Consider the following 13,564-nt stretch of genomic DNA (forward strand, 5'->3'; position numbering starts at 1 on the left):
GGCATGTGTTTTCAAGTCTCTTAGATAGGTACTTAGGAGTGTAATTGCTGAGTCACATGGTAACTCTGTGTTTAACATTTTGAAGAACTGCCAAATTGCTTTCCAAACTTGATGCACTATTTAACAGTCCTATTAGTAGTGTAGACGGGTTCCAATTTTTCATTGTCACTTATTTCCTTATCACTTGTTTCTTTTATTTGAGAAATCCTAGAATGTGTAAAGTGATATTTTATTGTGAGTTTTGATTTGCATTTCCCTAATGACTAATGATATTGAGCATCTTTTTCTGTGTTCATTGGCCATTTGTTATCTTTTGGAGAAATATTTATTCAAGTCCTTTTCTTCTTATTAAATCGAGTTATTTCTTTTTATTGAGTTGTATGAGTTTTTTATACATTCTATATAGAAACCCCTTATCATATATATGATTTGTAAGTATAGTAGTCCCCCCTTATCCACAGTAGACATGTTTCAAGACCCTCAGAGGATGCCTGAAACCTTGGATAGCACCAAACCCTATATATACTATATTTTTTTCTATACTAAATAACAAGTATATACATGAATGAATTGTCATGCTCTAAATACAGTTGTGAAGCCAGCACCCAGATTTTAAGACAGAATATTATCAGCACCTCAAATATTTCCACATGCTCTCTTCCAGGTGCTCTGTGCCATCAGCCCCAACAGGATAACCCATCTTGATTTGTAAATGCATAAATTAATTAAACTTATTTTTCTTTTTCATACAAATGAAATAATACACTAGTACGCTTGTGTTCAACTTCTCTCAATCAACATTATCTTGTGATATTCATCCATTTTGTTGTGTGCAATTGTAAATTGTTCATTCTCATTACTAAGTATTCTTCCATTGTGTAAATATACAATATCTAAGCTATTCCTAATTGGTATTTGGTAGTTTCCAGTTGTGGAAAATTATGTTAGCATAAGCATATATACACACATATCTTTTAGGTATATACTCAGGAGTGAAATATGCCAACTTTAGGATATATTGCCAAAAATATTTCCAAAGCGATTGTACCAGTTTACACTCCCATCAGTCATATAGGAGAGCTCCATTTTCTCCACATCCTCACCAATGCTTGGTATGTCTGTCTTTTGTTATTTTAGCCATTCTTGTAAGCATATAGTTAGAGGTGTATTTTTAAATTATCTTCAGATATTGGGTTTTTCTCCCCTATTTTTTAGTGGTGATTTCTAATTTAGTTGCATTGTAAGTGAAGAACATAGTCTACTTAATAGATTAACTTTTGTGGCTTGCTTCATAGCCTTGTGTTCATGCCTGTTTTTATAAATATTACAGATGTATTGGAGAAGAACGTGTTCTCCAGATGTTTAATGTCTAGTTCTATATGTTGGTTGGATTTGAACATGTTAATTTTGGTGTTTAAATTATATCCTTATTTTTTTTATATGCTTTATCAATTACTTAGAATGTTACGTTAAAAATCCCTTATTCTGGTTAGCGGATTTAATTACTCTTTGTATATCTTTTAATTTGTGTTTTTTATATATTTGAGGCTTGTGTTTTTAGTACATAGAAATCTAAAACTGCTCTTTCTTCCTTACAAATTGAACCATTATGTGTTGTTTCATGGCCATCTTTAAATTTAATGCTTTTTACTCTAAAAAAGATTGTCAGATGTTAATTTAGTTACTTTCTTTTGATTATCATTTTATTATATTTCTGGTGCACAGAATTGGATTAAAAACTATCTTTAGCTTATGCAAACTCCAATTTTGGCCTAAGTAACTAAGTGTCATTTTTACTCAGTTAGTTAGTTATAAATAATGTAAGGCCTTGTTGACCACTATACGAACTTTTATTTTCACTCTGATTTGGACATCCATTGGAGGGTTTTGAGCAAAGAGTAACATGATCTGATCCTTAGCTTTTAAAGAACCATTCTGGCTACTGTGTTGAGAATAAACTATAAGGGTCCAGGAGATGTGATAGGAAATCATTACAGTAATCCAGGTGACATGATGATGGTTTAGACCAGGGTAGTAGTGGGTAGAGGTGGTGAAAAGTGGTGAGATTCTGGATCTGTTTTGAAATAGAACCAACAGGAATTTCTAACAGATTGGATGTTGCTTAAGAGAGAAAAAGAAGAGTCAAGGATAGTTCAAAATTTTTTTTTTTGATTTGGGAAACTGAAAGAATGAAGTTTCCGTTAATAATGTTGAAGAAGTTGAATATCATTTCATATAGTATCTTCTTTATAAAGACTTTGAACTAAATTTGAGTCTCAGTATTAGACATGGTTGCATATCTCTCAAGAAATTATTTCGTTTGTGTCTTTGATAGTATCTGCTGGGGACTGGGACTATATGATATAAAACCACATTTGTGTCCCTTGAAGCAAAGATATAGATATATAATGTATATGTTTTTTTTTTATTGACCTCACTGACATTGGGCCTTATTTTTATCTTTTATCACTACTTTAATTTGTTCCCTTATATGTTATATATCTTTATGTGCCTCCTTAAAATCTTTTTAGAACAGGACAGGGTCTGAATAAATGAAAATAATTTGTTTGCATTGTATGACACCAAAAGGAAATGTGGAAAGTAGCATGAATTTTTAAACTAAGTTAGAGCATCATTTGAACTATAAATGTGTGTGTACATGTATGTGTGTTTGAGTGCCTGCTGAATTCCTACAACTCTGTATCATTCATTAAACAATATTCAGTGCATATCCACTATGTGTCAGGGGCTATTCTAAACACTTAATATATCAGTTAATATATTGCAGGAAGCATACAATCTAGTGGGGGTGATACTGACAAAAATTACACATGTAGTAGATTAGTAAATTATATAGTATATTAGTACATGATGTTATAGGAAAAATATGTCAACAATGGTAAGGGAGATTGAATGTGGGTAGGTCGTAGTATGGAGGTTGCAGTCTTAAATAGAATAGTCTGGATGGGCCACACTGAGAAGATGACATTGGAGCTAAAGCCTGAAGGAGGTGAGGATGTGAGTTATGTCCCCTTCTGAGGGAAAAGCAAGCAAAGGTCCTGAGATAGGAGTAGGACCGGCATGTTTAAGGAACTGCTTGGTGGCCAGTGTAGAGCCGAATGAGAAGAGTGGTAGGTCAGAGAGGTGACGCAGTTGGGAAACAAACCTCTGGTGTGAGAACTTGAGCTTTTTCTCTGAGTGAAAGGGGGTACCACCACAGGGTTTCAAGCATAAAGGAGTTATGATCTGACTGGCTTTTTAAAAAGGTCACTCTGGCTACTATAGTATAACTTTCAAGGAGTTGATGATTATTTCTGCAATTTTAGGTATATTACAGCTAATACCGATACAGAAGAACAGAGTTTTCCAGTCCCTCAAGCACTTAACACACACGTAGAGGAATTAAATTTAGATGTCCTTCTGCTGAAGGCAGATAATTTACGTTCAAACGAGTCTAGCAAGATGGAGAGTTTTGAACTACTTTGTGACCACAAAGAAAAGGTAAGCGATATCGGATAATAACATGTTTGAATAGTTTTAATTTTTGATTTAATATACTGTCCCATTCATATTGTAACCATAATTGTTTCGCAGTTTTTTCAAGCTAATTGATTGATGCAAAATTTTTTATAATGTGACTAAAATTTTAAAAAAGTAAATAGAGTTTATCAGACTCTCAAATCATAAAAATGAGAACCAAATATATGAGGATACAGATTTACTTTGATCTTTATTAATTTGGTATATTTATTAAATATTATATAATAGATAAAGAACAAGATGCACTGCTTCTCTGGGGGGGCTACATTTTAAGTTTTCTAACTTATTATTAATATAAAAGCCATCAGTATTTTAATCTATTTCTACCACTGGTCATTTTTCAATGTTTAATGTTATGCTGAATTGGGAAAACCCATCTCTCTCACCACTACCACCACCACACACACACACAAAAAGGTTTGCAATATCCCAAGATGCAATAAATCTCTTTCTTCCCCATGAACAAGTCTACCCTTTGAGGATTTAGCAACTCTAAACACATTGTCAACATTTTTAAATCTTCAGGATTATATTTAGATAATATAGGTAAAAACCGTGACTGCTCTTTTGAGTATATGTGATCCATAATGACTTGCAGATGTTATTTGAAATGCTCATTGAAACATCATATTGATAGTAGATAACTGGAAAGAGAATAAAAAGAGGATACTACAACTCAGGGAGAATGTATAGATTCTAGGGACTATCAATTCTCACTTCTACGTAGCCATAGAGCCAGTGTCTGGATAATATTTATTATTTTTCAGATCCAAATGTAACTTTACATTAAATCACATTTTGTAGCCATGAATATTTTAGTTTAAAATATTATACGTACGAGAATAGCTTCAGTCATTTATAAAAACCAGTTTACCTGCCTAATTTTTTTTAAGTTGCAGTACAAAATATTTAATAGTCTTGTCAAGTTACTAAGTTAATCTAATGTGAAGTTCTATCTTTTCAGTTTAGAGATGAAATTGAATTTATTTGGAGGTTTGTTCGTGCTTATGGAGACATGTGTGAGCTATCTACAAATATACAAGAAAAGAAACATTATGCTAATATAGGTAAGTATTTTATAAAGATTGATTATCATCAAGTGACTATTATCTGTAATAAACTACTAATTTTTAATTAAAGCTAAATTTTCTTAGCTGAAACCAATCTGTTTAATCTATTTCAATATATTGTACTGAAAATATATTGGTACTGAAAAATACACATAGTCTAGGGACAGAAAGGTTTTTTTAGGACTAAAGAATAAATATATTCTGTAAAAATATTTGAGCATATTAGAATAGACAACTGAAAAATTCACATTTCAGCTTTTAAAGTTTCCAAATTTATCATTATAAAATAAGATTAGCCTTGAGTCGATAATTGTTTTAGATGAGTAGTGCATCCATGGTTGTTTATTATACTGTCTCCTATACTTTGGGGCATATTTTTGAATTTTTTTATAATAATAATAATAACAAAACAAAAACAGCCAAATGTCACATCATTTATATATATTTATGTCACCTTGACTCTTACCGAATAGCAAAATTCTTTCTTGCAAAAAGCCCCTTAACTGCCATCTCTATGTTTCAGGGTAGTAATTTGATACCAGAACTTCTTTAATTCTTTTTTTATTCCCAAGTCCTCTCTTTTCCAAGCTTTCTTTTTCTAAAATAGCACGAGGAAGAAATAACAAAAAGGTAATGATACTTCAGATCTCCTTCTAGTCCAGGTACCTGTCATTTTTATTTCCAAGAAAGAAATGTTTCCAAACTCCTTGTAATTATGTTTTTTAATGTTTGTACATTTATGTTTTTCGATTATTCATTTTCAGGTTACTGTTATTATTGAAATCCTTTTTTTTTTTTTTTAGTTTATGTAGATTTCTACACAGGGTGATTCTCTTAATGGATAAAGCTATAAAATACCACATTAACAAATTAACAATAGGAGAATGGTTTTAGAATAAAAGACTCTTTTTTTATAAAGATTATATCAACGACTCATTTTGCAGCATTAGATAGCCTATTCAAGCCGTGGGGAAATGGGTCAAGAAAGGAGGAAAGGACGTGGTATAAAATAAAACAGCTACTTTTTGAGAGAGATTTTCAGATTGTAGTTCAGTTTTGTTGCAAGCATTTTGATTTTTCAAGCCTATAGACAAACCTCTATCTAAAGTAATTATTGCATTATTAAAAGTTATTCTAAACTAAGTAAAATGATTTGAGAGAATTATTTATGTATTGAACCTGTTCGTTATTGTGAATTATGAGGTGAGAACCTCTCTGGGCAGCCTTCCCACCCTCCTTTAGATAGAGTTATTCTCTTCTCTGCTGCGTGCTCTTTTTTACCCTGCTTTTATTTTTTGCGTGTAATTTGTTTATATACCTACTGCCTCCTGAGCTGTAAACCTTTAGAAGTCAAGAACTGGGTCTCATTTGACTTTTTAATCCAAGGCTTTCATACTATGGCACTTAGAAGGCACTCAGCAAATGTTGGCTGAGTTAATTACAAAACAAGTTCTATTAACATTTTAAAATAATTATCGAATGACTTTTCTTGCACTTGGTGAAATCACTTAGTCCAGTGAGTCTCAAACTTGAGCATACATCAGAATCTCTTGAGGCTGGTGAAAGCAGATTGCTCTGTCCCAGAGTCTGTAATCAAGTAAGTCTCCCATATGGCCAAAAATTTGCTTTCTCATAAGTTTCCAGGTGATGCTTTTGGTCTTGAGACCATAGTTTGGGAACCACTGATTTAATTCAATAATCTGCCTCCCACGAACTCACATGAAGGTACTAAGTGTAAATACATTTATCTTTCAGGGAAGACATTAGGTGAAAAAGCTATTACTAGAGCACCCATGAATGGGCATTGTCATCTGTGGTAAGTTCATAGAATTTATGCAGTCTTTACAAATTCTAATACGCCTCTATAGATTACAATGGATTTTTAAAATATTATTGATGCATTTAACCTCTCTGTCACATTCACTGAAAAATATAGTAGATAACATAGTAACTGTTCTTGTTCTGTTTTTCTCATATTTTTTCAGTATGTATGTTTTAAATATATTTAAGGTAAACTTTCTTTGAAGATTTCATAAGTGAATGTATCAAGTCTGATAGCTCTGAACATGATAAATTCTAATTAAAACTAATTTAATAAACATTTTGTTTGACAACAAACACAAGAATGATGTCATGTTTATAACTGAAATGTTGAAAGAATGCTTCAAAGAATAAAAAGCTCATCAGCCATTTTTTATACCAAATGAGCCAAAGTCTAAAAATTCCACAGGTCAAAGAAAAGCCATCTATAATATAAGAAAGCTCAAACAAAGGAAATGTAATTAGGTTGGTGGGTACAAGTAAATATCCTTGGGACAAAAAAAAATTTATTCTTGAGTATATTTTGTTTTGAATTCTTTATATGTGTAGAATTATAAAACACAAATAAGAAGAGATGTATTGTTTTTAATTAACATTTCCTTTTACTCCTAGTTGTATTTTTGCAATTGTTTTAGTTCCTCAGTTTTATTTTGTTGTTTTCTTTTATAGCAGCACAGGTAATTTATGTGCTAAGGAGATAGAGTAATAAATTAATTTATGAGCCTTTTCTCAGACCTAGTTTTCCAGAAATCCACCCCTCTTGGACATTATTTTAGTCTTCTGGGGAACTCTTAGGCAAAATCTCTCTCATAATGGCTCCCTTTCTTTTTTTTTTTTTTTTTTTGGCCAAATCTGTTATTTTTTAAATTAATTAATTTTTTATGGCGACATTGGTTAACGAAATCAAATAAATTTCAGCTGTACACTTAAGAATAAGACATATATATATATGTTTACACTGTGTGTTCACCTCTCATAGTTAGATTTCCTTCTGTCACCACATATTTGACCCCCTTTATCTTGTCTACCTCTTCCCTCCCCACCGATCCCCTACCCTCTGGTAATCACTAGTCCATTGTCCATGTCCATCAGTCTCTGTTTGTTTGTCCTGTTCATTTGTTGCTTTTAGGTTTATATCCCACATATAAATGATATCATGTGATTTTCAGCTTTTTCCATCTGGCTTATTTCGCTTAGCATGACTATCTTGAGGTCCATCCATGTTGTCGCAAATGACAGTATCTCATCTCTTCTTATGGCTGAGTAATATTCCATTGTATATATGTACCACAGCTTCTTTAGCCAATCATCTATCATAGGATACTTCGCTTGCTTCCATGTCCTGGATACTATGAATAATGCTGCTATGAACATCGGTGTGCAAATATCTTTTCGAATATGAGTTTTCAAGTCTTTGGGGTAAATACCGAGTAGAGGGATTCCTGGATCATATGGTAGGTCAATTCTTAGTTTTTTGAGGAACCTCCATACCACTTTCCATAATAGCTGTACCAATTCGCAGTCCCACCAGCAGTGTATGAAAGTTCCTTTTTCTTCACATTCTCTCCAGCATTTGTTATTACTCGTCCTATTAATTATAGCTATTCTAACAGGTGTGAGATGGTATCTTATTGGATTTTGATTTGCATTTCCCTAAGAGCTAGCAATGTTGAGCATCTTTCCATATATTTGTATGCTCTCTAGGGAGAAATGTCTGTTCAGGTCCTCTGCCCATTTTTTGATTGAATCATTTAGTTTTTTTGTTGTTATTGAGCTGAGTTCTTTGTGAATTTTGGACATTAGGCCCTTATCGAAGGCATTGCTTTCAAATATATCTGTAAGTCCACATTTGCCCCACTGGAAATTCATTTTTGCCCCACCAACTCTGAGGTGCGAACCATTTCCCAAAGCAGACCCATTATTTCATTCTGCTACCAGCAGGGGGAGCTCCACCCACAAACGCTCATCTTAAACTTCCCTGGGCAAGAGTCAGGTAACATTTTTTTTTATCCCGGAAACTCCCAAGGACACATGCCAAATTAAGAAGAGATCTTTTGAAGCAGCACTTACTTGGTTTAAGATGAGATGCCACTTATATAATCGTGGGATTTAACTCCAAGGTTAAATCTTCCCAACACACACACAGTATTGATCCGATTGTGTTTCACATGATTTCTTATTTGGTATCAGCTTTAATTATACACACACACACACACACACACACACACACATACATACATATATACATATATGTATATATATTAAAATCTAATGAGTTGATAAAAATTAACAAATTCAAATGTCAATTTTATCTAAATTCTTAGAATATATGAAAAAGCAGAAATTAAAACTTGAGAAGGAAGGGGTAAAATTTAGGCAAACTGATTCCATAGTTAATTGTAATAAAATGTAATGAAAAGGTCTTATTCTGCTGGAATCTTTGTCAGTATGTTAAGATATTTTCTCATTCATTCACCATAAATGATAAACTATGGCCTACAAACCAAATCCAACTGCTTGCTTTTGTAAGTAAAGTTTTATTGGCGCACAGCCTTGCCCCTGCATTTGTGCATAGCGATGAAGTCAGGTAGTTGCAACAGCAATTCTCTGACCCCAGAGCCTAAAATGTTTGCTAATTGACCCTGCAGCAAAAGTTTTCAGACTCCTGGTTTACCAGGGGTCCCCAAACCCCAGGCCACAGACCAGTACCAGTCCATGACCTATTAGGAACTAGGCCACACAGCAGGGGGTGAGTGGCAGGCGAGTGAGCAAAGCATCATCTGTATTTGCAGCCACTCCCCAACACTAGCGTCACCGCATCAGCTCCACCTCAGATCATGAGGCATGAGATAGATTTTCTTAGGAGCACCTGTCCCTGGGTCTCTGGTGCCAAAGGTTGGGGACCACTGGTTTACAGAGTTATATGATTGTTTTTAAGCTTTCTGTTTGAAATAAAAGATGCAATCTTCAGGAATAATTATCATAAAAGATTACCAGTGGGGGAATAATTGAAAAGCAAATATTATTTTAAAAACTTGCGTTTTATCTTCATCTTTCCCAAAATGAAATTGCTTTGAAACTTTAAGGCTACATAAGCTTTCTATAAAATTCTGCTGTTTTTTGTTGTAGCAGCCTAAGATACTTCTGGAATCAAGAGAGTAAAATCACCAATGGATTTGCAATTTATTAACCAGATAGGCCTGACCTTAATTATAAATAATTTCTTAAATATTTGTTGTGCTCTACTGTTCAGAAATTATATCCACATGCCTTCTAGCATGTGATTCACAGAACAACTTGTTTTCATTTTATGAATAACAGTAAGCAAAGCAGTGTGTGTGTGCATGTGTGTGTGTGTGTCTAGTATGATGTGTTGATTAGTAACCAAGGTTCACAATAAATAAAAAATAAATAAAAAGCTGATCTTACAATCTTATATACTCAGTATACTCAGTATTTCATCTGTTACATTATTCTTCAGTTTTCTCACAGTATAACTAGCATTTGTGCCGAATCAAAAGTGCTGCAGGGAAATTAATGGAGCTGTTTTAGTAGTTGTTGAAACAGGAATGTTTGTGCATGATGAAAGATATATTCAATATCAAAGCAAAGAAAAGACAGAATTTTTGTCAAAATGCATAGTTAGAATGACCTCTAGATGGAGGTAATATACTACATTGTGTATTAACTTTTCTCCGAGTTCCTTTTAACCTGAGTGTTTAGGAAATAAAATTTTAAAGATGAACAGTATAAAAAACAGCAGCACACACAGACATAGGTGGAATTTATTGCCAGAAAAGAAGTGATGATCCTTTGGGAAAAAAATAGTCACGTGCACTTTGAGTGTTTGATATGTGGGAAGATAAATAATATTTTAGACTTTAAAGAAGCAAACTTCAAAAAAGATTACAAAAAACATATGAGTCTAGTGACAGATTATTTATAAGGGAAAACATACATATTTCATATAATGGTATTCATAAATCATGTTTTTTTCTTTTTTTCTTTATTCAGAATAGCTTGGAGAAAATGCTGAGAGAACACTATAAAAGCCTAAAGATATGCGTAAATAGTTCTGATATTCAGAAAATAGAAGATTGATTCCAGTTCTGATAGTTAGGTTGTTCTGTGAACCTCTGGATGAAGAAGTTCAAGTAGACCCAAAATAGATTTTTCTAAAAATTTGACATGATCTGTTTTTATTATTATTCTTTCTTTACTGGTAAATGGAGTATGGAAACCGAGCTTGTACATTTGGATTTAAGCAAGGCATTAGGGCAGGTTCACTCCTAACATTCTTGTAGACAAGACAGACAAGACAAGGCCCAGCTTCTGGGCTACCCATGCTGACAGAAGGGTTTGAGCCTCAGTTATTCAATAGAATAACTATCGACAATATTGTTGTCAATCTGCAGATGATTCTAGAGTTCCAGTCCTCTATCATAGACACTAGTATGTTCAGAAATTTTGCCAGTGGGCAAAGATATAAAAGGTATGCTTATAAAGCTATAAATACCCAAAATTAGGAGGAATTGGATGTATGACAAGTGACAGTAGTAATTCAAAAGATTTTCACATATCGAGATATTGAATTAATAGGGATAAATATGGAAGAAGAAATGGAGAGGAAGTATCAAAATTCAAGGACATTAGGGACAAACAATGGACATTTGAATAAAGTGTGGAGTATAATAGTGTATTAATATTGATTCACTGTGAAAAGCATGTATATTATATGGCAATATTAATACAGTTGTGATAAATGTATGCTAGTAATGTAAGATGTAAACAGTAAACTGGATGTGGGTATATGGGAACCCTGAACTATCTTTGCAACTTTCCTATAAATCTCAAGGTATTTTTAAATTAAAGTTTATTTTTTTGTAAGTAGACTAAGGTTTTAAGTCTGAATAAGTTATAATGCCCATAACAAAAAGAGAGAGTTTGGAGATATAGCTGTGTAGATTTTGCTCCCCAATCTGGAACTCTTTGGGAGGAACAATAGAACAGAACGATAGAAAGGGGACATTTCAAAAGAACAACGTGAGGCTAGGCTGGAGGTGATAATCCCAGTTTTCTCAAGAGAGCTCAAGAGTCTTTTTTTTTCAATAATCTTTTCTCAAATGCTCAGTCTCTGACAGGTGTAGAGATGTATGTGAAATGCAATCTTATTTTATAATTTCTGAGTAGTAGTATTTCCTCATCTAGTTCCATAATCGGATTACTTTTAGTAGGTTGATTTAGTCATCACTCTGGCTTCTATTGTTGTAGATTCCATTGAATATGTAGAAACTGAAATTTTAAGAAGTCAAAAAATTCATAACTGAAGTGGCCATTTTATTGGTTGTGCTTAAGTGGTGTGAATTATGTGGTCTTTTGTATCCAGGAATGGTCTTATTGTTCCAAAATAAGAAAATCGTTCACTTCGTATTTATACTTGAAAGTTATGCTTATCCACAGAAACAGTAGAGATAAATAACACCCAAAGTTACCTTTTTCATTTCATTGAGGACCATGCAAATAAAAATTAACACCTACTCTTGAAATACTTAGGTAAATGACTATTTTGCCTAAGACAAACACTCTGAAATACTCCAAAGATTTTTGCACAGAAACACTCTGAATGTGAAAAGTAATGTGTCCTCAATTTTTAGAGTAAGAAAATTACTGAACAAATATCACACCCAATTTATAGTCTAATAATTATTTATGTAAATTTTATGTTCTCAATTGAGAAAAAGTCATAATAATTCATGGAATGTTCTATTCTGGTAATGCGATGGTTCTAAGGAAGGATTAAAGGACATGGGGAATTTTTTGAAAAAGCATATTTTAAAATTACCTTTGACTTTATTTGGTTTTAATCATGATATTTATTTTATTTTCAAATGACATTTAAGGAGGCCATGAAATTTTTATTTACGAATAACAAGGATTTGTTGATATATTTTCAATTTAATACTTATGTAGTAATACTTTTTCTGAGAGCCTCTTTGTGACTTTGATGTTGATGATGGTAATAATGACAGCTAACATTTTTTGAAACTCACTATATGGTAGACACTAGTCTAAGCAACTACACATTTTAGATATTTATCCTTACAAAATACACATATGATAGATAGTGTTAGTATTCCAGTTATAGATGAGGAACTAGCCTCATGTTAATGTCAAGTGTTTAGTATCTTTAGGGCCCTCGCATTTAATTAATATTTTCATTAAATATTAATGAATGCTTCAGAGATTTTTTAATATCATATTTGATTAAAAGTTCACACTATATTCATTGTTTATCTTTTTCAGGTACGCAGTTTTGTGTGGCTGTGTAGCTGAGTTTGAGGGTTTACAGAACAAAATCAACTATGGATATCGCTTCAAGGTATTTCTTGATATTAAAAATGTTTTAATGTGGCTATATGTTCCATTAACAGGGATATTAAAATTATTCAACAATTAATCTCTAGGCATATATGTTTTTATCTAAGTGAAATGACAGTCTTCAAATAGTACTGTGCCAAAAGGAATCAAATTATTTGGGTGGATAATGATTATTATTTTTCTAGATCCTGAAAGAAGTCATATAGTAGATGAGTATTTTTTTTCAAAGATAGAGAATTAGCCTATTGGTCATGAGCTCACTAACATTAGAAACATGACCGGGACTAATTAGTTAACATTTACTGCATATTGATTTGGTGGGAGGAAAAGAATCCAATCTAGGGCTTAAATTTACCATGTATATAAGTAAACTAAGTAATGCGAAAACTCATAATTTATAATGTGCCTCTAGTTATAATAGCTCAATAAATAGCCCCTCAAGTTCAATAATTATGATGATGGGCAAAGAGTTCTTTGTTTCCCAGCTCCCTGTAACCATTTGACAGTGTCAAGGGAGTAGATTCCTCTACCACCTGTTTCCGCTATTTCCTTTATTGTACTCTAATCATTTGATATTTGTAAGCTTGCCTCTGAATCAAGTGTTAGCTGGGCAAGTCATGGGCAGACAATAATGTGACTGGATGTTTTCTATTTTTATAGTGACATTTGGCTTTAAATCATCTGTTGCATTATTAAATTGTAGTCACAGTTCTGCTTCTAGTTCTGAGCAATCATTTTTGATAATCGAACCATTG

The 13,564-nt window shown here is 32.8% G+C and overlaps 1 protein-coding gene across 3 annotated transcripts in view; it reads left to right on the forward strand.

Annotated features, from left to right (window-relative positions):
• RMDN2 (regulator of microtubule dynamics 2) overlaps positions 1–13,564 on the forward strand; it is a 45,279-nt gene that overhangs the window by 19,706 nt on the left and 12,009 nt on the right. For all 3 annotated transcript variants that reach the window (XM_036224690.1, XM_036224688.1, XM_036224689.1), the window contains 4 exons: positions 3,327–3,501; positions 4,505–4,607; positions 6,366–6,426; positions 12,735–12,810. In XM_036224690.1, the coding sequence (XP_036080583.1) occupies positions 3,327–3,501; positions 4,505–4,607; positions 6,366–6,426; positions 12,735–12,810 (415 nt within the window). The remainder of the gene's footprint in view (positions 1–3,326; positions 3,502–4,504; positions 4,608–6,365; positions 6,427–12,734; positions 12,811–13,564) is intronic.

Source organism: Rousettus aegyptiacus, unplaced genomic scaffold (assembly GCF_014176215.1).
Source record: "Rousettus aegyptiacus isolate mRouAeg1 unplaced genomic scaffold, mRouAeg1.p scaffold_m13_p_7, whole genome shotgun sequence".
In the NCBI taxonomy this organism is placed as follows: domain Eukaryota; kingdom Metazoa; phylum Chordata; class Mammalia; order Chiroptera; family Pteropodidae; genus Rousettus; species Rousettus aegyptiacus.